The sequence below is a fragment of the Podarcis cretensis genome, assembly GCF_951804945.1.
Source record: "Podarcis cretensis genome assembly, chromosome: 1".
NCBI lineage: Eukaryota > Metazoa > Chordata > Lepidosauria > Squamata > Lacertidae > Podarcis > Podarcis cretensis.
The window spans coordinates 49,097,400-49,122,489 of NC_137170.1; the positions used below are offsets into that span (position 1 = coordinate 49,097,400).

The following is a 25,090-nucleotide window of genomic DNA, read 5'->3' on the forward strand; positions in this document are numbered from 1 at the left end:
AACAGACCTTGGAAGCAGGAAATAAAGACCTTGGCTTTATTTACATATGTTAACAAGCCCTGTAAAGATGTAGCCGGGGAAACTAATCCTTTGCATGTTGATTTGCATGTAAGTCACACTGTGTTTAATTGGGCTTATACCAGGTAAACATTTATAGGGCTGTAGCCTCGATTGCCTTCACAACTATTTTTATTTATGTATGTGTAAAACATCTTCCTGTCTGAACGGAGCCCCAAGGCTGTGCACAATTAAATAAAAAAATGACGATGTCAATAGAAAGGAAGGCAATGATGCATAAAAATGCAATGGACATTTCTCAGCTGCCAGTGCTAGTGAGAGTAAAGATACCTTTCACGTGGCTCCTGAGTCTGGAGCTGCGGTGCCACTGCTAAGAAAGCCCTGCACCAAATCCCACAGGATTTCGCATCACACAAAAGAGTAGAGTCACATTCATAGGCACCAATTCTATGGGGCTCTGGCCCCTTCAGCTCCCCAATAAAATATTTAGGGGGGGAACACCACCCAATATTTTCTGCACACTGGTGCCTCCCTCCCTTGGGCAGCCACCTCCCCCTCAGCCCAGCGCCTCCTTCTTTTCCCAGCTTGCCTCCCAGGTTTCGGTGCCATTTCTGAGCATGTCTGAGCCAAGGCAGCTGGGGAGAGGCAAGTAGGCGGGGGGGCAGGGGGAGTGGGCAGAAACTTCTTGTATGCAGGTGGGGGAAGAGAGACCTGTGCTCAACTGCATGTGGCAGAGCAAGGTGTGCTTTGCAGAACTGGGGGGGGGGGAGATGTGCAGGGTGGGGACAGAGAAGAGGGTCTCCCCAATATATTCTTCAAGTTGGCACCTATAGTTACATTACAGTACTTGGCTGTGGCATACAAATTGCTGCTACAGTGGAGGTTCATTTTTAAATTCTATTCTTAGAAAAGAAGCTGTGCCTTTTCAGCTTATGTCCGCATGTCAAGACCTTTAAAGGCCTGGCTTCCACCATCCCCCCTGCCGCCAGTTTGACAGGAACCATTTTTTAAAGGCAAGAATACTGTCAAATAAGTGCCAACTTGAATCTGACATCTGCTAGGCTCATTAAAATGAGATGTAAATTAGATTGCTTACATGCATGCAGCTAATGTATTCCAATCACCTGTGCTCCCCCAGGTCTGGATGCGGCCTTTAGTCCTGCCCCCTCCTCTGCTGTGCTGGGAGCAGGAAGCAGGCGCAGCAAAGTGCAGAGCTTGTGAAACAGGCATTTGCTCTGCAGCTCCAGGAGCAGGGAAGCGCCAGGGCCAAGACATGGTGCAGTTGCAATAAACACAAGACAACCAATTGGGATTTAAATAGGCCACAACTTTATTGATTACAGATGTCAGCAGGTTTTGGCACAGGCACTGGGTGTGTATCCTGAATTAACCAACTCATGCACTGCCTCATTATTTGGCGGGGTTAATCCCCCTGGATCCATTTAAAGGGATGCCCTGACCCCTAGGATGGGGGGGTGGGCTACCAACCCATCCATGTCCACCCTATGCTTTATTGGCTGTCACATTGTAACAATTGCAATGAGGCAGGCAAAATCCAGACAAGCCCAAATTGTCTGAAGGCGAATTCTTCCCTGGCCTCAAATGCAGTGTCCCACAACATAAAGAGTAGGGTGTCTGGGGACTCCAGTGTCCACTGAGGCTGACATCTGGGCGTGGCTAGCTTTCATAGTCAGGCAGCAGGCCAGAGGGATGAAGTTTTCCTTCTGGTCTGCTCCCCAAACTACATCCCGTAGATAGGCTGCAACCACAGGCAAACCCCAGTAGCCAGAGCGGCTGATGAAGGAGGAAGTGGTGTCCTCACCCATCAGGGCTGAAGATGGAAGACTGCCCTGAACCACCGTGGCTGCACTGGACCACAACCGCAGCTCCCCTACAGCTCACAGTAAGCGGCCCTTACATAGGTGGTGACTATGGACGCAGGTGGCGTTGTGGTCTAAACCACTGAGCCTCTTGGGCTTGCTGATCGGAAGGTCAGCGGTTTGAATCTCCGTGACGGGGTGAGCTCCCATTGCTCTATCCCAGCTCCTGCCAACCTAGCAGTTTGAAAGCATGCCAGTGCAAGTAGATAAATAGGTACCGCTCTGGCGGGAAGGTAAACGGCGTTTCCGTGCGCTGCTCTGGTTCACCAGAAGCAGCTTAGTCATGCTGGCCACATGACCCAGAAGCTGTCTGCGGACAAACGCCGGCTCCCTCCGCCTATAGAGCAAGATGAGCATGCAACCCCAGAGTCGGTCACGACTGGACCTAATGGTCAGGGGTCCCTTTACCTTTACCTTTAATTTATTATTTATAACCCACCCATCTGGCTGGGTTTCCCCAGCCACTCTGGGCGGCTCCCAACAAAATAAGAATAATAAGAATAGTAGTAGTAGTAGTAGTAGTAGTAGTAAAGCAACAAAATAACAAACATTAAAAACTTCCCTAAACAGGGCTGCCTTCAGATGTCTTCTAAAAGTCAGATAGTTGTTTATTTCCTTGACATCTGATGGGAGGGATTTCCACAGGGCAGGTGCCACTATTGAGAAGGCCCTCTGCCTGGTTCCCTGTGACTTGGCTTCTCACAGTGAGGGAACTGCCAGAAGACCCTCAGAGCTGGACCTCAGTGTCTGGGCTGAATGATGGGGGTGGAGACGCTCCTTCAGGTATACTGGGCCGATCTTATGCTGCTACAATTAAAAAACGGTTCCTTAATCACAATAGCTTTTTAAATGTCAATCATGGAATTTTTAGGAGAAAAATATAGCGGCTCAGCAGCCTTAGGAAAGAGGGAAAGGGAAGATGAAATCCTTCCTTCTGCACAGTCCCTCCGACTGCACAGTAATTAAATGTTCCTGCTGAACAAGCTCTGAAGCCTGCTCCCTGTGGAAGGTTGCAGAGGCTGTTTGCATCCACTGTGGAGAAGGAGGCCATCTGTCCAATCTTTTTATCACTTCTGCTGCTCTGGGCTCCTCTGCACATTTGTTCTCAGAGTCCCCCGAACCCCCTTCATCGGCACCACTCTCGCTTTGTGTATCTCACGGTTGCCTCAGGCTGAAAACTGTGCTTTGATGCACTGGTGCAGGGTCCTTTCTTGTACTTTCTTGCAAGTGTATGGCACAGGAAAGGAAGAAATAGTTCCCTTCCATTACAAGGAACCTGAGAACAAGGTGTGCATTGCAGCTAGCACACAGAGGCTGGTTGGACCTGCTCAGCATGATACTTTAGGTGCAGACGCACTGGACCATTTCTCCATGTGCCCACAAAGGTTGCATACACGCCATACATTTCAAGCACCAGACTCCCCCTCCTACAAAGAACCCTGGGAACCGTAGTTGGTTAAGGCTGCTGGGGATCGCAGCTCTGTAAGGGGTAAACTCTAGTTCCCAGGGTTCATTGGGGGAAATGCTTAAATGTGTTTTAAATGCATAGGGTGTACGCAGTCAAGGAGTTCTGCTGGCTAGATCAGTCAAACTTTGGCTGGCTGACAACCTTTTGTTTTAGGCATCTTTGCCTCTTCTCTCCTCTGAGGCCTGCTTGCAAATTAGAAGAAGAAAATAGAAACGTGGGTATTTTGACATCTCTTTATAAAAAGAAACAAATCCATTACCTTTTCTTCTTGGCATCATTATTAATTCTGTTTGCCTAGACCACTAGAACTGAGTTCATGTTGACCGAATGTATATATCTCTCTACATATTTGATTGATTTCAAATTGATTTCATGTTTTATATATATATATATATATATATATATATATATATATATATATATATTCATGTTTATTTGATCAATTGATTCTATATCTCTGCATTTTAGGCTATGCTCTGCATATCTGTGGCTTATTTTGGAGACCAGGAAATAGTTTATGTCTTGGTTCCCGCATAGCATTTTCCAAGATGCTTTTGGCATTCAGAGTATCTGCATCTGTCCCAGATAAGCATAACTGGACAATGTTCCCTTCTCAAGAGCAGAATCCTCTACCTTTACCCAGCATAGAGAGGTAATTCTAATACAGCCACACCTTTCTTTTTGGCACAGGGGCAGAGCAGAAAGGAATGACGATGATGATTTAATCCAGCCTGTGCTATTGTGGGAAAAAGATGAACATGAAATATTATAGTGCTGGAACACAAAGCCTTTGTTTTTCTTTTGAATTATTCTATTTGTATCCTGCCTTTCCTCCCAAAGGAGCCCAGGGGGGCATTGGTCTTGCTGGCCACTGCTGATGGGAGTTGTAGTCCAAAACATATGTTGACTCTTCCTGACTTCTGTGGATCGATGGCCCAATTATTTTGTGGCTTAAGACAGAAATAAAAATTATGAATGTGCCTAATTTCCACGGTTCTCTTCTCTTTCACCTTCTCATCTTTCTTTTCCCCTCTCTTCTTCCGATCCTTATAATGGCTTTTTAAAAAATCAACCTAAAAAGCAATTCCAGCTTGAATTTAGAGGACTTCGTTCTTCTTAATCCACGTGCTATACTAAAACATTCAAAACATAGCCTTGTATGGCAGTGGAGAACTTCTTCATGTTTTGGCTTTATTTTCCAAAGGATTGCTTTTTGGAAACTTCTTAAGTGGCTATATAAAGTAATAAATTACTTTCCAAAGTCCCCCCCCCCTACTTTGCTAAACTCAAGCCATATGTTCTTAGCGAAGCATTTAGGCTTTTGGAATGAAGCTGAAGGCTGAATGTGGTCAAGGATTTTATATGCCAATCTGCGTGACTAGTGGAAATGGACAGCTGCATGGTTACCAAGAGGTCATTTTCCAAACGAATGCATCAGAATTGGCAACTGCCTGGAGGATAATATCATCTGGGACGTCAGAGACCATAAGATAGCACCTTAACAGCTACGTAGGAAAAAAATGTTTATGCCATAAAAATGGAATTCATGCAAGGTGCAGAGAGAAAGGGTTAAGTGTCTCGGTGCTACCAGCAAAACAACAGGATGCCATAATATCAGCTGGAGTGAGACAAAGATACTGGACACTCTGACTGCAGAGGAAGGGAATGTGGAAAGAAAAGGAATCTATGGCAAGTGACAATGGCCAGAGAGGTGCTTCCTAACCTGGACACCAGTCACAGAAAATCCCAGTATAAAATTGCCATAAAGTTTGGGTCTGACAGAACAGAAGGCTGCACTGAATTGCAAACAACTCCCACTCAGCGCCACCCAACCAAAACCTAAAGAGATATATTGAGCTCCTCCCACCCCAATTCTGCGCTTGAGTAAGTATGAATGTACTAGAGTTAGCATTGTGAGCAAAATTAGTATTGTAAACTTGCCATCCTGGTGTTAAGAATTTAAGAGGTGAATTAATTACTGCCTTGAACTTCCTTCTCCGCAATATTCCTGCTCCCTGCCCAGTGGCCTGATCGCTAGAGGGAATTTCAAGAGATAAAATGACTGACAACATTGATTTGCTAGCAATTAAGGAGCCCAAGTTCATTGTTTCTAGGAACACACCAAGTCCTGGCCTCAAATCCCACCTGCTTTGAAGGAGAATACTTTGCCTTCTGTCTGCTTAGCCAATAAATCCCAGGCAGAATATTGGCACCAAGGCAGGTCTTTACATACAATTTCTGTTTCTTCATCTCTTGTATATTGTCTGTAAACTGTTTATGAAGGAAGGCTAATGTAACGAACAAGCAGAACTATCCCTCACACACACACCCCTTTTAAAAAGCAAAGTCAATATGATGTTATCTTTGGGGGTTAATTCAGAATTGTGATATATCTGCACATTAAAAAAATGAAGTCTTGTAGCACCTTAAAGACTAACAATTTATTTTCTGGCATAAATTGCTGTGGGCCCTTCCTCCTTCCTCCTCGTGCTCCAGTTTACCTGTTGCCTATGATCTGCCAGAGTGGTCCCTCTTTGCTTTCTGGATGTGGTGGAAGTGTGGTTGGCAGCAGTGGCGTAGCGTGGGGGGTGCAGGGGGGGCCGGCCGCACCGGGCGCAACATCTGGGGTTAGGGCAAATCCACGGGTTAGGGGGCGCAAATTACTTGCCTTGCCCCGGGTGCTGACAACCCACGCTACGCCACTGGTTGGCAGTGACGAGAGAGAGGAGCAACACCCAAACCGTGGAGCATCTTACCTGTTAACATGTGGCTGGCCCCATCTCTTTGAGTTTTCAAGACCTTTCTACTCCAGCAGGCTTTTGCCTTGCAAGGTTACTAACAGTGATGGCTGGGTCCCATTGAGACTGGTACAGTAGAAAGCAGAAAGGCCCAGGGGAGGTGAAGGCAGATCTAATTCTAGTTTTGTCCCCAATCTCTTCCCTGATGATGTCTACTAAGGAAACAGTGAGGCGAGGGAGGAGAAAGCTAACAGGCAGCGCCACCCTCTGGCCTGGCTGTAACTAAGCAAAACAGATTGAGATTAGCAGGGCACCGTTCCCATTTGCCCTAAAGGACCAGACTCTGTTGGTCATTCATGGTTTTAAATACAGAGAATTGTTTAATCCACCATTTCTGCCTCTGTTGCATTTTGCCAGTGCTTCAGTTTTATTGTGCGATTGTAATTTTCATTGTCGTAAGCTGATCTGAGTAACGCGTAGACCTAAGAAAGGTGGGGTAAAATGCTTTAGAAGTGGGAGGAGTGGAGAAGGGTCTAGGGGTTCTAGGTCAAAAAGGCGTGAAGAATGAGGCAAGCAACCCTCCACTGTAGTCTATTAAAAGTCAAAGGAAAGAAACTGAAAAGGTTCAAGGCTAGATGGCTCAGTTGGTTAGAGCATGGTGCTGATAACGCCAAGGTTGCAAGTTCAATCCCCGTATGGGACAGGTGCATGTTCCTGCATTGCAGGAGGATGGACTAAGATGATTCTCAAGGTCCCTTCCAACTCTACAATTCTATGATCTCTAAGACTAGAAATGTGGAACCTGTGGCCCTCCAGATTCTGTTGGACCACAACTCCCATCGCACCTGACCATTGGCCAGGTTGACAGGAGTGGATGGGAGTTAAGAGCCCAACAATGGTTGAGGGCCACAGGTTCCCTATCCGTGTTCTTCTTTAGGATCCAGGCAAAGGTGATACACTGCACTGGAAGCAGAAAGACACCCTTTCCAAACCTTGCAGAAGCAGCAGCACCCATAGTAGGTTACGGGACAGCTTGCACCTTTTCTAGTAGTTCCTGTCTTTGAAGCATTAATTACAACATTAAGATTTCTTGGGTGTCATCTAGTGACTCACTGACATTAGGTTGCTTTTAGCACCAGAATCAAGTAGAATTTTGTACTCTGAAGGGAAGGGAAGACACAGAGAGGGATGGAGGAGGAACACTGTAAGAAGGGAAATAAATAATATACCTGCTTAGACATCTCTTAGGGGCTATGAAAGAAATTCTGTTTCTCTCATTACCTTGATGAGTACATTCACTTTTGCTCAAAACACAATACTCATTCATCTAATGAAATTAAACAGTGGGAAAGAGGAAAAGAGGTAGAGTAGTTTTGAAGGAAACAGTCTGAGTTTTCATCAGGAATAGCTAAAACAGATCAGTCAAAAATGGGTAGTACTCATGTGCCTGGATCCAAACCTGTTAATGCAAAAAACAGAGGCACTTCTGCCCATGCATGTGAGCAATCATTTATTGATTTCCTTCCCTTGTTTCAGCTAGAGTTGCAAAAGGAACTCAAGTTTTGCAAATTTAATATGCACTGATTTGATCCGCACCTCCCACACTGGTGTGTGGATTAGAACAGAGCTATTTGGTTCTGCTCGTCTCCAAATGCTGAAACACAATTCTTAGCTAATTACAAAAATGTATAAAAAAAGCATAAAACGTGTCTAAATCTCATACTTGGAGAGAAAAGGAGCTTTGTATCCTTAAAGAAAATGTTCACAATGTGTGTTTAAATGTGCTGATTTTCAGGCGGGTTGGCTTTTTAAAATATCAAATTATATGTGAAAATAAGACAAAAGGTATTTATGAGTCGAACAGATGGGAAAGTGACATATGCCCTAAAGAGAAAGATTTGCCCATTCCTCTTTGTGGCCCTCAAAAGTCACTTAAATCGCCCAGGGGATTCATTGGAGGGGCATCTGGTGTGGCAGGGAGCTGCAGAAATATGGGTGACCTTACCAAGCACTTAACAGAATTTCCACTCAAATTAATGAAGTTTGGCGCCAACCCAAAGAGAAGAAAACAAAGCAGCTGGTGTATCATTTCTTTAAAACTAAGATTTATTCAACAGTGTTAAAATGCGCGAAAATGTTGACACTCCTATCAAATATTAATGGTGAACACAAATAGCCGCTAGCACAGTTTTTCTTTCTTTTCTTTTCTTTTTAAAAAACCCAATTAAATTCCCTAGAATGTATAAATAATGGTTAGACCTCGCAGCACCCTGTGAGGTTAATTAAGTAAAGATTCATGTAGCCATTCCCCCCTTTCCATTGCAAGGCAGCTTGTTTCAATATATTTGCAGTATTTGTATGCTGCCCAATATCAGTGTACAGGGGGCAGCAACAAAACACTAAAATACAGTATCAATGAAACAATAAAACAGCAGCATGAAAATGTCGGCGGCAGCCAGTAAAATAGTACAAGATGCACAGCATCACTAAAAGTACACTGCAGATCTGAAATTCATTGCATTAAGAGGCAAAGATTTAAAAAGCCTGGGTAAATAAAAATGGTTTTCCTCCTGCACCAATGAGAGTATGAAAGTGACAGGATCTGATCAGACTGAGAGCCAGTACAAGCCTGGCAAACCTCAAATATCAGGAGTTTTAAAATCATGTCAATGAACTATCAGTCCAGATGCTGGACTAAGCAATTGAAGAAAAGTCTTATTTTTAGTTCTAGCTCTAAGGAGCTAATTGTGGCAAGCAGAAAAGACCCTATCTTGTGGCTTGTTAAGGGTATTAGGATTCCCCTCACTGAACTACAATTCCCAGAGTTCCCTGGGAAGAGGGACTGATCATTAAACCACTCTGGAAATTGTAAGTGTGAAAGGAATGGGACTGCTTAACAAACTACAGTTCCCAAGATTCTTTGGGAGAAGCCATGACTGTTTAAAGTGGTATGATACCGCAGATGAGGCCTCAGCCACTTAACTTCTCAAGATTCATATGCCACAGTGATTCTTGGTTAATAAGATAAGTCAGTTGTTGTTTAATTTTGCAGTAAATTTTAGTAACAATCTCCTCTTCCATGTGTCTGAAGTAGGGATGGACAGACCTGTCAATCTCAGTTCTCTCAGATTAATATTTCTCCAGTCTTAAAATCAGCTTGCCACATTTCTGCAGCAATTTGTGGGTTTATTTTTTTAAACTGCATGAAAATTGATCAGCGTTGATCCTCTCACACAGACATTCTTGTATATAGTTTTGACTAATGTACATTTTTTTCGCAAAAAAAAATCATTTTTCTGCACACTTTCCCCTGATATATGTGTTTCTGTAAACATTGTTTGGCTGGAGAGTGGCATCTCAAAATTCAGTGAGGTGTGCATTTTGACAGCTGGCTATGTTTTGGATCTCGTAATGTTCTGGAAAGTTCAAACTTAGGTAGGTTCACATTTAAATACGAATTGAATTTCAACACCTTCCAGAAGTCAAGGTAGACATCTTGCTTCAGACTAGGGGAACCTCCCTAATTTGCACTTTCTGAAACAGAATGAGAACCAAAAGAGCAACACACTTGCTGGGAAGCTAGCAGACTGGCTCCTCCATACCTGGTCAGTCATAGAGAAAAAGTGGCTATGAGATGCTGTTAAGGCAGTTTGCACCTAGTATTTGCCAGTATGTCTTACTTGGGAAAGAGAATGATGGACAGAAAGAAACAAAACATCCACATGCCTCAGTCTTTCAACAAAGGAGTGGTCTTCTCGAAACTGCCTGTGGCTTATACAGGAATTCCTGAACAGTCCCTTCCCTTCCCCTGGTGTCACTGGTCAAGTGAGTGCTTGAGCCTGGATAGCTGGGAACTTGAAAAGCCCTTGTGTGGATGAAATTCAAGCACTCAGCAGCTTCAAATACACCTTGTGCTGTAGCACCACCAGTCTGACATTATCTTCTATTGCATACAAGGCTTTTTTCCAGTTACCACAAAGGTAAAGTTAAAAAAGGCTTACTGCAGGGGACCGGGACCAGAGGGAACACACTTGTTTCTTTAAAACAGTATTCATTGCTACCATGACATCCTTCCTGATCGTGGAAGTCCCTCCCTGACAAAAATCTGGCTACTGTAGCCTTTGTATAACAAAGCAGCAAAGAAACAATGGGTTCAAATGGTACTTAAAATTTATTCAGAACTTAAAAAACTGCACGTTTTAACCATTTCACACGGTTTTGCTGATTTGACACAACTGACCATTTCCTAAGCGACAGGCAATCTGAGCAGGATCCTGCACATCCATTATAGGCGCGTAATGGAAAACAAAGAGCCCCAATTTATTTCCCAAGTTTCCCAAGTATATTTCCCGTCACCTTTTTAGCGTATTAGTCCTCATGACGCTTCAAGAAAGTTCGACCTGGAGATGCTCCCCATATTTTTGGATCAGCTTCTCATGATTGTGACTGACAGACCACTGTGTCGGGAGATACCTGGGCTGCATAACGTCCAAGAAGTGTTGTCGCCAGCGCCTCTCCAGCTGCATGAGAGAGCGAAGGCCCCCGCGGGAAAAACACTGGACCACTTTTAGGCCATGTGGCATGTAGTTCTCATTACAAATCCTGAAAGGGCAGAAAGAAAATGTGGATTCAGATACAAAGAGAGGACCCCATGGAATTCCAAACCACACACAGGCCTGTTATGCTTTGGCCTCCTGTATGCACTTTATAAAATTATCCGTAACACGAGCAAGCAGGGGACAAACAAACAAAAGCCTCGAGAAGGTGTTGCAAAGAAACAGGCAGAAATGAGAAGTGCTGGGGGTGAGGATCAGGCCTAGCCTCTGGCTCTCCATCACCCCTGCAACCTAGACACAGAGCGAAGTTTCCAGCTGTACCTGGTTTCCAGTCCAGCTGCTTCCTGCAGCATCTCCGGAGAAACTGTCACAGAGTCAAAGTAGTCCTTGATCACCTGTAGCAACTCCTCCTTCCTGGCATGGGGAAGACTGTCTGCATTCAAGAGAGCCCTGGCACCTGAGCGGACCTGCCTGCGGATGGGGTCTTCCAGGAGGCGGACGCCCTCCTCGCAACCAATGGGAGCGCCAAACTCCTCAGCCAGCTGCTGCTTGAGATGGTTGTCATAGTAATTGGAGATGGCATGGCAGGAGGTGCAGAGGAGGAGCACGTCGTGGGAGTTGTGGTCCTTCATCTGGATGGGGAAGTGCTTCCGGTACTCGTGAGGAACTATGTTCTTCCTGTTGAGGAAACAGCAGCGGTTGCCAACAGTCAGCTCTGAGCTTGCAACAACCCAGTGACAACCTAATCTAATGCGGTATCCTAGCTTGCTCATCCCCGATTCCTCATCCCTAAGGCAGTTAATGGCACAAAATGTCAGTGTACAGAGCAGCAAAACACAGTAAAATGAGCAAAGCAATAAAAAGGTAGGGAATACCGTACATGTTTAAATTTTGAAGAAGTGTTTTTCAGGGTCTACAATCATGCTTGGTTCTAGTTACATTAAAGCAAAGGCAAATAAAAGCCCTTGTCACAGGTCCCTTAGTTTCATCAGGACTGGGCATGGGGTGGGAATCCCAAACAAGGGGAAGAGGGTGGAGATGGAGCAGACGGTGGGCACCTGGAGGTGAAGAATGCAAGTCCCCCCCCTTTTTACTCTAGATGTCCGGGCAGGGGAAGCACAGCCATCAGATCTCGCCGCCACCCCTCCTGTGCAGCAGAGAGACTCCTTAGGAATGGAGAGGATTCTGTCCAGCCAGAGGGATGAGCTGAAGAAACAGGAGCACGAGGTAGACAGGCAGGAAAGTCTTTTCGTTGAGAGCTCAGGACCACCTTGGTAGGTGGGATCAGTTGCACCTGCCCAGGAGGAGTTGTGCTGGTGCACATGTAGGAGACAAGTCTCATAAACGCCCCACCTCATCTGAGAGAGGTGTGTCAAACATTGAGACATCTTCGTAGGTCCTGTTCAGTTATGAGTCTTTTGTCTTGCTCACGTACCCTGAACTCTTGACTCGTGGACATTGTGTTTGCTTCTGAGCCCATACTGCTATTAGCCTGAGTAAAGATCTCTTCCTTACCCTCACTGTTGTTGTGTTGTGGGACAGGAGCCTGACAGCCCTTGGCAGACCTTTCCTGACCAACATGGGGAAAGCCGGAGACTGAGTGGGCAGGGCAAAGTGTGATAGGGCGCTGAGTGCACCCCTGCTCCCATAAACAGTTTCAGCAAACACCTGATCCTCTTTCAGCCTCTAGTATTTTGCTCTACCAGAATAGAATGCCTTCCCTGGATTACTGGAGAACTCACCGAATATAAGACTCTCTTTTGCCACACACAACACACAGGTTCTCTTTGACAGTCAAGTAATAATCCACTTTAGATTCAGGGCGCCCAGAAGGTTCAAACTGTAGCTTTACAATAAATGGGTCCATGCTCACTAACTCTGTAATGGCAAAAAAAAAGGATGTTAAAATGTTTAATTTCTGCTTACGTGTCTTCTCTAAATAATGGGTTGCACAAAATAATAATGAATGTCTGAAGATGAATGCTTAGCAGTGGCAGGGTGTGGTGTATGTGGCAAATCTTGTTTTCCAAGTCAACATCTTCAGCCTCTGCATCTGTTTCAGTGTGGTCCAGTTTTAGCCCACAAACCTCTAGTTGTCTTTCTGATACCTTTCATTCCTCACTTCCTTCATCCAGACATCATGTGGACTAGGTTATGAAGTGAAGGAGGGCACACTGTGGTGAGCCTCAGATAAGCAACTGGATGGATTTTAATTGGCATGGATGGGAAGAGCATCTGCATCCCAAGAAACTGTCTGGCAGATATGGCCCAAATGTTAACACACATTAAATAGTGGGCTGTTTTCCATATGTAGCTGAGCCTCTAACTCACCATAACATTGGCCAAAAAGCTCAGTGTTGTTGACTAGTAAAATAACAGGCTCACAAACCTCCAATGCCTTTGTCTAGGTACCACTGAGCCTTCTTGCGATCACAAGTGCATAGAGGCTGCCCGTCTGGAGCATGTAAGAAGCAATTGTCATACAAGGGAGATTTTCTGCAAAAACAAATGGATGTCACAGAGAAGAAAGTTTAGCATACATTGCCCAAAATATACAGTGGTAGTACCTTAATACTTCCGCTTATTGCACACAAGTTCACATGTAATAAAGGTAAATAATACTGTCACCTCAGTCTTTGGATTTACAGGGAAGCAAAACCTACTTCCAAGGAAGACTGCAATTTTATGCACCTTACTCTGAAGTAAGTCCGACTGAACCTTTGAGTAAACTTTCACAACATGCAAGTAGATGGCCCTTCTCTTAGCAGGCAGGCATGCTCATTGCCACCACTAACAAACAGGAGAAGGGCTGCAGCTCAGGGGTAGACCACCTGCTTTCCATGCAGAAGGTCCCTAGTGCAATTTCCATCGTCTGCAGGTAAGGCTAAGGATGTCCTTAGTCTGAAACTCTGGAGAACCATTGCCAGTCAGTGCAGCCAATACCAGGCAGATTCTGATTGGGTATAAAGACAGCATCCTATGTTCACAAGTTAACCTGCGGGGCGGGAACTTAATTTTTAACTGGTGCCAATTGCCCACTATTTAGTGAAAAACTATACAAAGCTGCAAACAGTTTTACCTGACAGAATATCCAATGCCCAGTGGCTTTCGCTTGAACTTCCGAGGATCCTTTGATTGTTGATTGACAGGGGACTGTCCATCATTTACTGACTTTGGAAAGTTTCTTTTTTTCTCTGGGCCTCCTGTATTTTCGTCATCTCCAAAGCTACTCCTGTTTATTCCTTTGAAAGGTACATCTGCCAAACCCTGACACATCTTCAGGACTTTTTCCCAACCAGGAAGAAGAGCATATTTACAGCCTGCTGGAAGGAAGGGCAAGTTCAGTAGGTGGAGGAACAGGGCTACTGACACCTGGGCATCCCTGGCAGCATAAGCAACCTGAAGAGGAAAAGCAAAAACTCCGTGTTATAGTATGCAGGAGGGCCCAAGAGGAACAATTCCAAACATGAAAATAATGAATGCAGGTTAATAAGATAAGGAAATTAAGTTCCCTTATTCTACTTAGAACCCCCACACTAAAGTGTCAACACCAAAGCTCCATGAAGCTATGGGAGAACTGACTTCCAACAGTGTAAGAAAGCACTGTTTCCATTCCGCTGCAGTTCATCTTCCACCAACTACATTATTTGCCTTGCTGTCTGCTGTTGAAAAATTATGAAACTTACGTAATAAATTGTGTACATTAGGTTGTCACTACATTATTGCACCCCATTTGTTTCAATGTAAAGGAAATGCAATTCAGATTGGGCGGTGTGATGGGATGATGAGCTGCTTGTGCGTAAAGCTTAGTCCCTCAGAGTTTGCTCAACTTAGCAAGGCTCTGTTTTTAGCGGAGCCCTTAAGCATGGCTCCCTCAGTCGCTGGCAGAATCCAACAGTGGGCGTTTACGGAATCTACTCCAGCATAAAAGCTCCTTGACGGAAACGCGTCGTCTAGATTCTCGGCGCGACAGTTTCCGGCGAGGAGTGGGTGTACCTATGGGAGGACCTGAGACTTCTCCGCTGTTATCGCTGGAAGACTCCCTGAGCCATTCCTTCGTCTCTCTCTCTCCCTGATCCCCCACACTCCCCCTGCTGCTGCCTTCCGCCGCTGCTGAGTCTCTCCTGACTTCTGAGAGCCCCTCCACCTCCTGTCTTTCCGATGGCAGTTCCCTGACAGGCGGGGAGGAACATAATCAATTGTGTATCATTTGTGGACTGAAAGCATCATCAACTATTGATTGTATTCACTGGATTGATTTCTGTTCTGGACAAACAAGCAAACACCAGCAATTTCCACTCCCATTTCTGTTTTCACTACAATTTTCTGACATCCCTCCTTGCAACACAGCCACAACTACTCCTGACCTTCATTTATACCCGCTGTTGTGGCAGCTCCTTATGCCACTCTTTTTCAGTTTTTACGTATTCAGATCCTGGCTTAAGCAATGCAGTCCTAATTCAAATCAGTATAGATATTTTTTAATCCTTAAGATGTGCTTCAGTCCTCCTCATATCTGTTTCTTGCAAAGCCTTGCTCCCCTTTCCCCATGGGAAAAATGAAACGCTCCAACTGCCACAGTGAATGGCTGCAAAACTACTGTGAGCTGCCTCTCCAACCACTAACTACTACCAGTGCAGTGATGAAAAACCAAACCTGTTCTGGAGTCAGTTCTTCTTCTTCCCAGTTGCTGCAGCGCAGGTGGAAAGACTTGTCAAGTGGGTATCTGAGGATGCTCTCAGAAAGAGCTTTGAGGCTGAGTCCATTTTGGGGAAGGACCTTACTTTAGGTTTTGTAAATGGGAGAAAGAAGAGTTATTTTTTTACACAGAAAAACGAAATGACTTCGGAACAGAATGATGCATATGTTTTTGCAACCACTATATGAAAGTGCCATCTGTGTCTAGAACTGTCTTGGCAAGTGTAACCGCTCACTGTTTAATCTGGGGATTTGACATCTAAATTGTCAGTGTTATTAATATGAAGTTATTTCACAACTGCAGTTACTTGAAAAACATAGAGTAACTGTATATAAAACAAATACAATTATTAAAGAAGAAAAAGCAGGCGATCTTCCCTTATGTATATATGAGTTTTCTATCCCACCTTTCTTGTGCCAGTGCACTAACATCATGGAAAACTAGAGCTAAATATTTAGGGATATGGCTGGATGGTGATACGAATAATATTTCAGGGATAAATCACAGCAAATTTATGAAAAATTTAGTAAGTAATTTCTGGTTGACATGACCCATATCATGGATGGGCAGAACACTGTACAGTTTGTTTTTATTTATAAATATATTCTTAATTGCTGCTGTCTCCAATATGGATGCTTGTCAATGGCTTTAGTAAAAACAGCAACGCGCACACACCCTGGAGATTTGCATTGCAATCTTAGGTATGATTACTTGGAAATAAGTCCCTCTCAGTTTAGCATGCCTTACTCCCCTATAAAAATGTTTAGGAATGCAGCCTTAAGATCTAAAACATCTTCTGAATTAGAAATAACAGGAGGTATTTCTCAAAGCGCTAATAGTAAATGTATCAAATGTGACTACATTGGTCACTCTAAGGAGAAATAGGGAAAATATGCAGGACAACCTATTTTATAAGCTTAATGGGGTCTATATTGGAAGGAATATATGTTGGCAGAATCTGAGGAAAATATTTTCAAAATACAGTATCTGTGGTATATAGGGTGACCCTTTATGCATAGACAAAAGTGGCCAGATAGAACACAACTTTCCTTTTGTTGATATCTCTCTCTCTCTCTCTCTCTCTCTCTCTCTCTCATCTATAATGGGAAAGACTGTGATCAGGTGGCCTAAGGGCCCACTCAGTCTGCTGTCCTGATGCCTTTCAGCTAGAAGACTATCCTCAGAAAAACAAGGCACCTGGCCAGCAGAGTAGTATTCTATACATCAGCAAATGTGAGAGGCTTGGAGGAGAAAGGAAATATCCCAGGCAAGAGGTGGGAGGGGTTACTACCTTCTGTGGGTGGTAAGGGTTAAGATCTACCTTTAAAAGAGGACTCTGTATTCTACTTGTACTTTTCTTAGCTCTTTTTCTTATTCTTTTTTATTTGCATTAGTTTTCTATATTGTATTATGTATTATGAAAATCTTAACCCCTGCCCCCCAAAATGTGGCAGATTTATAAATTGAGTAATGACTTTTCCCATATCTTCCAGGCATGCCTATGTATTAATCTGTTTTGGAGAATAATTGATATATAAGATAAGTGTGATAGTTATAACTGAAAAAAAAGAAAGAAAACTGAGCCCAGAAGTAGTTTTATAGTATTATCTGAAGTATTTAGTGCCAGAGACTAATTTAGAATTCATTAGTAATTAATCTAACTGCAGCCAAGTTAACTTACCAACTACAGCCAAGTATCACAAGTAATTGGAAAAGAGGTAATGCTCGCCCTGTTTTGGAGTGCGAGCATATGGCACGTTGCTGTGATGCCGAAGATAATTGGCAGAGCAATCCTAACAGACCTGCTGACTGCAGGCAGTTAGGATGGAGAGGAGGGGTTTCTTAGCTGGTTGGAGAACCATGTCTGTCACAGAGGTCACTGTTATACCTGCTGCTCCTGCCAGCAGTAACTGGCCCCAAAATGTGGCATTGTGGGGGATAAATGTAAAGATGCTATACAACAGTTTGTTTTCCCCCTTTTATTGGGAGTTGTTGTATGCAGTATGTGATTAATGAATTTTATATGAATTATATATAATGAATTCTGGGTGAATTTTATATTCCCCATATATATATATATATATATATATATATGGGGAATATAAAAAAAAAAGTTAGCAACACTAAAAGGAAAGACCGACACTTTTCTGTACCAATTGCAATGAATAACACTCTAGGGAAAAACCATGCTAGCATCCGTCTCTGGTAATCATCGTTAAAAAATAAATAAATGTGAAAACACAATTCTATCTTACCACCAATGCATGTGCGCACACACACACACACACACACACACACAAAGCTTTCTTGAAGGATACATACTTCTGTCTTATGGCTAGATACCGAAGGTCCACGCTCCCTTTCACTGTTACACCGTACCCATGAAGTAACTTGCAAGCATCTTCCCAACACCCTACCCCAACTTTCAGGATGCCACCATCTGCCAGAATGTCAAGCAAAGTCTTTGGAAGAACCTGTCCACCTCTGGTCAGCTGGGGCAAGCGAAGAATAGTGCAAAAACCACTGTAAACAGCCAGTTGCAAGATAGACACAGGCGGATCCTTCTTCCCTTTGACTGAGACCTAGAAAAAATAAAAATATAATTTCTGGATTATATACATATATGCCATAACAGAATGGAAGTACAGAGTTAACTTTAACAACCTTTTCGGCTATCTAGAGCAAGCCTACTGGGAACATTATGCATTTTCAGTCAATATTTATTGCCTATCCTAATGTGAATTGATACAGGTTGCATCACCAGTCGTTAAATTTGCAAACTGACTCTGGGCTCTAAGACTGCTAAACACTACACCTTGGGAAGCACACAGCTTTCTCCTACTGGCATAATGTATGGGGCTGGCGGTGAACAAGCTCAGAAGCACTCCCATATTCAGACAGTAACATCATGCATTAGCCATTATTACAGTCGTACTTTGGAAGTGGAATGGAATCTGTTCTGGAAGTCCATTCTACTTCCAAAATGTTCAGAAACCAAGGCGCGGTTTCCGATTTGTTTCCAATTGTGCAGGCATGCGGAAGCTGCGCTGGACATTCAGCGTCCCAAAAAAATTCGAAAACCAGAATACTCACTTCCGGTTTTCGATCGTTTGGGAGCTGGAATATTCAACTCCCAAGGCGTTTGGGAGCCGAGGTACGACTGTATTGTGTTTCAGAACCCTTAGGCTAAAATCCTAGCCAGCAGCTAGTACAGTGGTACCTTGGGTTACATACGCTTCAGGTTACAGACTCTGCTAACCCAGAAATATTACCTCAGGTTAAGAACTTTGCTTCAGGATGAGAACAGAAATTGTGCTCCGGCGGCGCAGCAGCAGCGGGAGTCGCCATTAGCTAAAGTGGTGCTTCAGGTTAAGAACAGTTTCAGGTTAAGTACGGACCTCTGGAACAAATTAAGTACTTAACCTGAGGTACCGCTGTAGTTCTTTTATTCTGATGGGCCACTAATCTAGTGCCATAAACCTATTATACTTTCTGTCTTTATAGATTAGTTATATTTTAATAGTCTGCCATAAAACATGTGTTGTGTATTTTTAAAAAAAACACCACCACCAAACGAACCTAGACAATTGCATCCTTTTTAACATCAGTAATAACAAAGCAATTGCATTGGTAACCTCAAGACTGGACTATTGTAATGTGGTTGTCAATCATCTGTTTCTGCCCTAAGCTGTTAAAGGAACAGGCCTTCCTATCGTTTATGACTTACCCACTCACAGTCAATTCCAAGGACTGGACAACGCAACAACACTTTCTGAATAAAGGGTTCCACTTCATTCCACTGCTCTGCCTCAGAAATTACCACTACTTCTGCCCCAAGAATCTTCTCCACCCAGGGGACTGTGGAAGAAGAATGGAGTGAGAGAAAATTCTCTTCTGAGGTGTCTTCCTTTTCTCTTTCTTGGACTGCCCTTCCTAGGTTAAGCGCAACACAAGATTTGTGTTTCTGACGGCGGATGAGTTTCCAGAAAATCAGGCCTCCTGCTGCAATGCCCAGCAGAGAGGCGACAGTAACAGCAACGGTTGTTTGTTTTGGCATCTTTCAGTCCCCATACATCTTCACCTACAGAAGAAATGGCATTATTTAGAGTTGCCTTGTAACCTACAAACAAAATATTAAGGAAAATATATGAAGTCCTAGACAGGCTTCTGGGAGAGGGGACCATTATGTCTCCAATCTTATACCTACCTGGTATTACCTGGGAGTATGTCTCACAGAGCTCAGCAGAATATACTTCTGCATAAACATGCATAGGATTGTGTCAAATATTACTTTTAATTCCATCAAACATGCAACTGAGATGTTCAAGATCTGACAAACTAGCTGTTTAGAGCTTACTAGGTAAGGAGGCCTATAATGATATAACCAACACAGTCTCGACCCAACATGCTCCTTTCCCAGGAGAACACCCATTTTAGGGAAATAAACCCAGCTTCAACTTCCTGCTCTTCATCAGATGCTTAACCCCTTAATGACACCATTTCTATTCCTCGATACTCTACTTTGGCACAGTCTTCTGGCCCCTTTGCCCTACAGTAACTAAATCTATGTATGCAAAATGCAGTAACTGTGCATTCTCCATCCAATTTTCCCTCACTCTGTGTCCCTCTCCTTTCTTTGTTGTCTCCCTTGTGTCCATTTTATAGACAATTAGCACTTTAGCATAGGGATGTATTCTCTCATTCATTGTAAGATGCCACATTCCATGGATGGCACTGAATAAATGAATAATACCAAACAGTAAAGGAAAAAATATTAATATTTTAAGTTATAATGAGGGCTTACAGCCAGTTAAGTAACTTGGAGTTGCTTGAACAGCCTTTTAACAAAATCAACTAATTAAATTTAAATGAGCATGTAACGCACAATATATACATTTTTGAGATCCTAAGCTCAGTGGAAATCACACATTGTGCATGCTTACTCACCATTACAACATTACAACGTCACAGAACTCCAGGGTTCCATGGAACACAGTTTGTAAAATGCTGGATTAATTAATTCATCTACTGAGTAAGGGCCTACTGTATCCAGGCCTCATCATAACAATCTATCATGCATTTTCTAAAATCGTGCACCTCAAGTTTTAAAATGAACTACCGGTATTTTAAAAGTGTATTGCTTAGTTGTGTGTGGTTATTTCATTGCCTAAGACGTTAAACTGGTATAGTATTGGTTGGTAAATACTTTAGTATTTTGCACTCAACTGGCAAAAGAAATAGCCCTGCACTTGGTTGTGGAAATCCCTTTTAGATTTTTATTTTTGAGTTTTTTCAGTTTTACAATTACACCTTTTTCCCATACTATATACCATAATTCTTTTTTACTTCCTACCCAGCATTTCATGACAGCTCTTTTTACTTCTTGTTTGACTGCATATATATTTATTCCTTCACCCAATTTTCAACACTCTCTTATCTTTCATATTATCAACTGTCGGTCACAAAGTGCCTCCTACCTGGAATTTATATTTAAGGTCCAGTTTTTGTAAATATTCCCCTGGGTACTCCCACTCACTCCTCACCAATGGGTCATCTTGATTTCTTATTTTAGATGTCATAGTGGCAAACTCTGCATATTCAACTACTTTGTATATCCACTGTTCTTTCCCTGGGATCTCTCTTTGTTTCCAGTCTCTTGCATATACTGTCCTTGCTGCTGTTGTTGTGTATAAAAATAAGTTATGGGTTTTCTTTGGTAATTACACCTAGAAGAAATGCTTCTGGTTTCTTGGGAAAGGTAAATATAAAGATTTTCTTTCATTTATTGTTCACTATCTCTCAAAATTTTCTTGCCCGTTTACATTACCTCCAGACATTTCCAGCACATTTTTTATTTTATTTTTTGGTACATTTTAACCATTTTGACCGGTGTCAAATACCATCTATACTGCATTTTGTACGTATTTTCTCATATTTGATAACATGCTGAAAAGTTGCATCGTTGAATTCCATAATTTTTCCCACTCAACAATTTCAATATTACACACAATATCAATAGCCTATTTTATCCCCGCCTCCTTAAAAAGTTCATCTTTAGTCTCCCACCCTAACAATAGTTTATATATTTTAGAGATTAGTTCTTTATTAGGCCCCAAAACCGCTTTTCCAAATTCTGATCCTTCTTGCACAAATCCTCTGGAAACCCCTTTAGAATCCAATGGAAGTGACAGTTGAAGAGAGTTGGGAGGGAGGGAGGGAGGAAGGAAGGAAGGGCAAACACAATGGGTTTAAGATAGAAAATGGCATTTTTTTTTAAGGACTGCTTGGGAGACTGCTCCAGAGTTTTAGCTTTGTCACTCTGTGCTTCCCATGTGGTGGGATATAATAATAAATGTAATAAATATTTTCTCAATGCCAATTTGTGTCTGAGTTGAGCAGAGTGGCTTCAGTTTCCATTGTAACAATTCTGAGTGGTAGAGAGACTGCCACTCCATTACAACTGACCAACCTTCCTTATGTTTGTAAATCTTAATAGACTCAAGGTAATTGGCTTCCCGGGACGCAGGTGGCGCTGTGGGTTAAAGCCTCAGCGCCTAGGGCTTGCCGATCGAAAGGTTGGCGGTTCGAATCCCTGCGGCGGGGTGCGCTCCCGCTGCTCGGTCCCAGCGCCTGCCAACCTAGCAGTTCGAAAGCACCTCCGGGTGCAAGTAGATAAATAGGGACCGCTTACCAGCGGGAAGGTAAACGGCGTTTCCGTGTGCGGCTCTGGCTCGCCAGAGCAGCGATGTCACGCTGGCCACGTGACCCGGAAGTGTCTCCGGACAGCGCTGGCCCCTGGCCTCTTAAGTGAGATGGGCGCACAACCCCAGAGTCTGTCAAGACTGGCCGTACGGGCAGGGGTACCTTTACCTTTACCTAATTGGCTTCCCAGTCAGTCAGTTTCACTACAAGAGCTACCGACTGTTTTATTTCACCATTAAGGTTTCTTAAATGGAGTTAATGGCCGGTAAGGTGAGTTTTGCAAGAGGCAAGCCTTCAGATCAGTCCATTTCACCTTATAAGACCTCCCTCCCTCTGAGTTTTAATGCAGGAACTTCTTTTTTTTTATCTGGTGCTTAGTGTTTTTAGGCACTTTGAATGTGTTGCATAATACGTTCTTTATAAAAAATAATAATCCGAACACACATATAGCGTTTGCATGTCAGAGTGAACAGATAACAGCTAATAATAATAATAATAATAATAATAATATAGGTAACAGTTTAATCTCTCCCCCTACACCGCGAAACTTTGTTGAAGCTGAGAGAGGTAAGAAAGGCGATTGGTGAGGAAAGATCGCACAATATTCTTTACTTGGGGAATTTGATGCTCCTTGTTGAATCAGGACCAGGTTCAGAGATCGCATAAGGAGCAGGAGGGTATCCTAGCTCCACTCAAGTAGACCCGATTAGTCTAAAGCCCCCTTTGCATCTTGAAGTTTTTTATACTAGCATTCTTAGGGCTACAGTCGCAGGCAGAAGCAAAGAGCTCCACCAACCTCTGAACGATATTACAACAATCTCTAGGAAAGAAAAATACCACGCGACGAGGAAATCAAACGCAACCATCTCACGGCGATTTCCCCCTCCCGCCAGTCCCAACAATCTCGCTTTTTTTTATCCTCCCCAAGGGCTGAACCTTTCAAGAAACCCGTATCTACTATCAACAAAAGACACGTGCATGTTACCTGCTTCTGTTGCGCGGGGCAGGAACTCCTTCTCCGTGGTTTGCGCGCTTCCCGGAGCCTGCTCGTAAGCGAACGCTTCCGTCCTTCGAGGAGAGGAACGTACACGTGTGTTGCCGGAGCTTCCAGGAACGCAGGGAGTCGCCATGTTGTACGGCAATTGTGACCCTGGTTCCATCTGTCTGAGCTTCCGGGCTGGTTAAAGGAACAGCGCCTGGTGGACGAAGTTCTTCTTAAAACCAGGCCAGCCTTTACTAGAGAACAAGTGCGGTTGGGATTCACTGGCGTGTGTGTCTTGCGCGGGCTGTGCAATCCTATACGCGCGTTAAATGTGCTTCGGATCGCACTAACCGAGCTTTTAGAATGAGTGCGGGAAGAGAAGCAAGCACCCCCAGCCTATCACGGTTTGTTTGGGACGAAGTTAATTGCGACGGGATTCAAAGGAAGCGCCCATAGGATTGCATCTTTGCACCTCAGTTTAATGCAAAAATAAAAATAAAAATCAATCGTCCTTTGTGCCTGGAACTCATAACTATCTCTGCTGAGGCAACATGTTGGAAACTGTTGCCCTGTGTATTTCCTTCATATTTTTTTTTAAATGTGTGCTTGTCGGTCATTTTGTTTTAATCAAAACAAAATAAAAAAATTCCTTCCAGTAGCACCTTAAAGACCAACTAAGTTAGTTCTTGATATGAGCTTTCGTGTGCATGCACACTTCTTCAGATACCTGTTTTAATGTAGATTTAATGTAAGCAACTGTTTTAATGTAGATCCCTGTCCAGGAGGCAGGAGTTCCCCAACTATCAAATTCGCAGGTTGCACTACTGATAATGATTACATCACCGAACAGCAGTAGGTAGACTGGTATCTGGTCCAGATCTTTGAATAAATTGTAGACCTGCAGGATTCAGACCCTGGCCCTCTTCTAAATTAGGCTGCAAAGATGGAGAGAATGGGGCTGGGGAGATTTTTGTATGACAGGACTGTGACCTCTATTATGATACTGACAACAAATCTCTGGGTCCTCAGTGACAACCTGATCAAGAGCATCTCTGTTTTGCTCCTGGCTCTTGTTGACCTTAAAATAATAAAAAAAATCCTGCAAGCACCAATTCTTCCCTCACCTGGATTACCTAACAGAACAAGGAGCAAGTAATCAAAATAGGAGTTCAGAGAGCAGAGCTGGCCCCTGTGCCAAGTCTAGCCAGAAGGTTGCTGCCTGGTTCTTCATTTAGTTGCCAAGCCAGAGTGAGACAGAAGTGCCTGTACCATAGAGCTTCCTGGGAAGCTACTGTTGAGAAGAGGGTAGAGCTTTGGTCTCCTGTCAGATAATAACGTATACACAAAAACATATTATTTCAGTATGTATTAATTTATCAGAAAAAAGTACTAACCTCATATTCTGTACTCCAAGACATAAGCACGGATTAATCAGATTAAATAATAAACTGTCAGGCATCGGTGTAACTGACATTTACCCAAACTTTTCAGTTTCTCTGGAGAACAGAAGGGGAGGTAAAGGAAACCGAAATGGAACAGACCAACATGATAGTTGTGAGATTGCATTTTCAGGGCAGATGCGCTAAAATATGTGAGGGGCACAGGAATGCATAGTCTAGCCCCTCCCACACCACTATATGGCATGGTCACACCTACACTGTAGCTTCCTGCAATATGAAATGTTTACCCAACATCCATGTGTTTGGCAACATGAACAAGAAATCTCATTTGGAGATGTAGTAAACCTGTTGTCTAGTTTAGCATGAGAAGAGCAGCTTTATCCCCTAAGAGCTTCACAAATTTGTCTCAGTAGGCCTCCAAGTGCTGCACATTTCATTGGCCAGGAAAAATGACCCAAAAAAAATCACCATGTGGAACAGCTCTGCAGGATGGCCACCTGAGGCTGCAATGGAAGCAGAATAGTAAGACCTCTTCACTATGATGCAATAGTCATGATTAAGAACTCTAATTCATGTTTGGTCATCTTCACAATGAGATTTCCACCATCTGCACTCTAGCCATCATCTGACCTTCATTTTCCACAGTT

General features: G+C 43.4%; 1 protein-coding gene across 1 annotated transcript; it reads right to left on the minus strand.

Moving 5' to 3' along the window:
* Positions 1-10,256: 10,256 nt before the first annotated feature.
* Positions 10,257-23,204, minus strand: EXD2 (exonuclease 3'-5' domain containing 2). Its single transcript, XM_079971494.1, has 9 exons — positions 23,047-23,204; positions 19,087-19,440; positions 17,682-17,941; positions 15,317-15,443; positions 13,740-14,059; positions 13,050-13,156; positions 12,403-12,538; positions 10,982-11,338; positions 10,257-10,706 (listed from the first exon to the last, which is right to left on the minus strand). Exons 2-9 carry the CDS (start codon positions 19,414-19,416, stop codon positions 10,490-10,492), a joined length of 1,854 nt encoding a protein of 617 aa, XP_079827620.1. The 5' UTR covers positions 19,417-19,440; positions 23,047-23,204; the 3' UTR covers positions 10,257-10,489.
* Between the last annotated feature and the right edge of the window lie 1,886 nt (positions 23,205-25,090).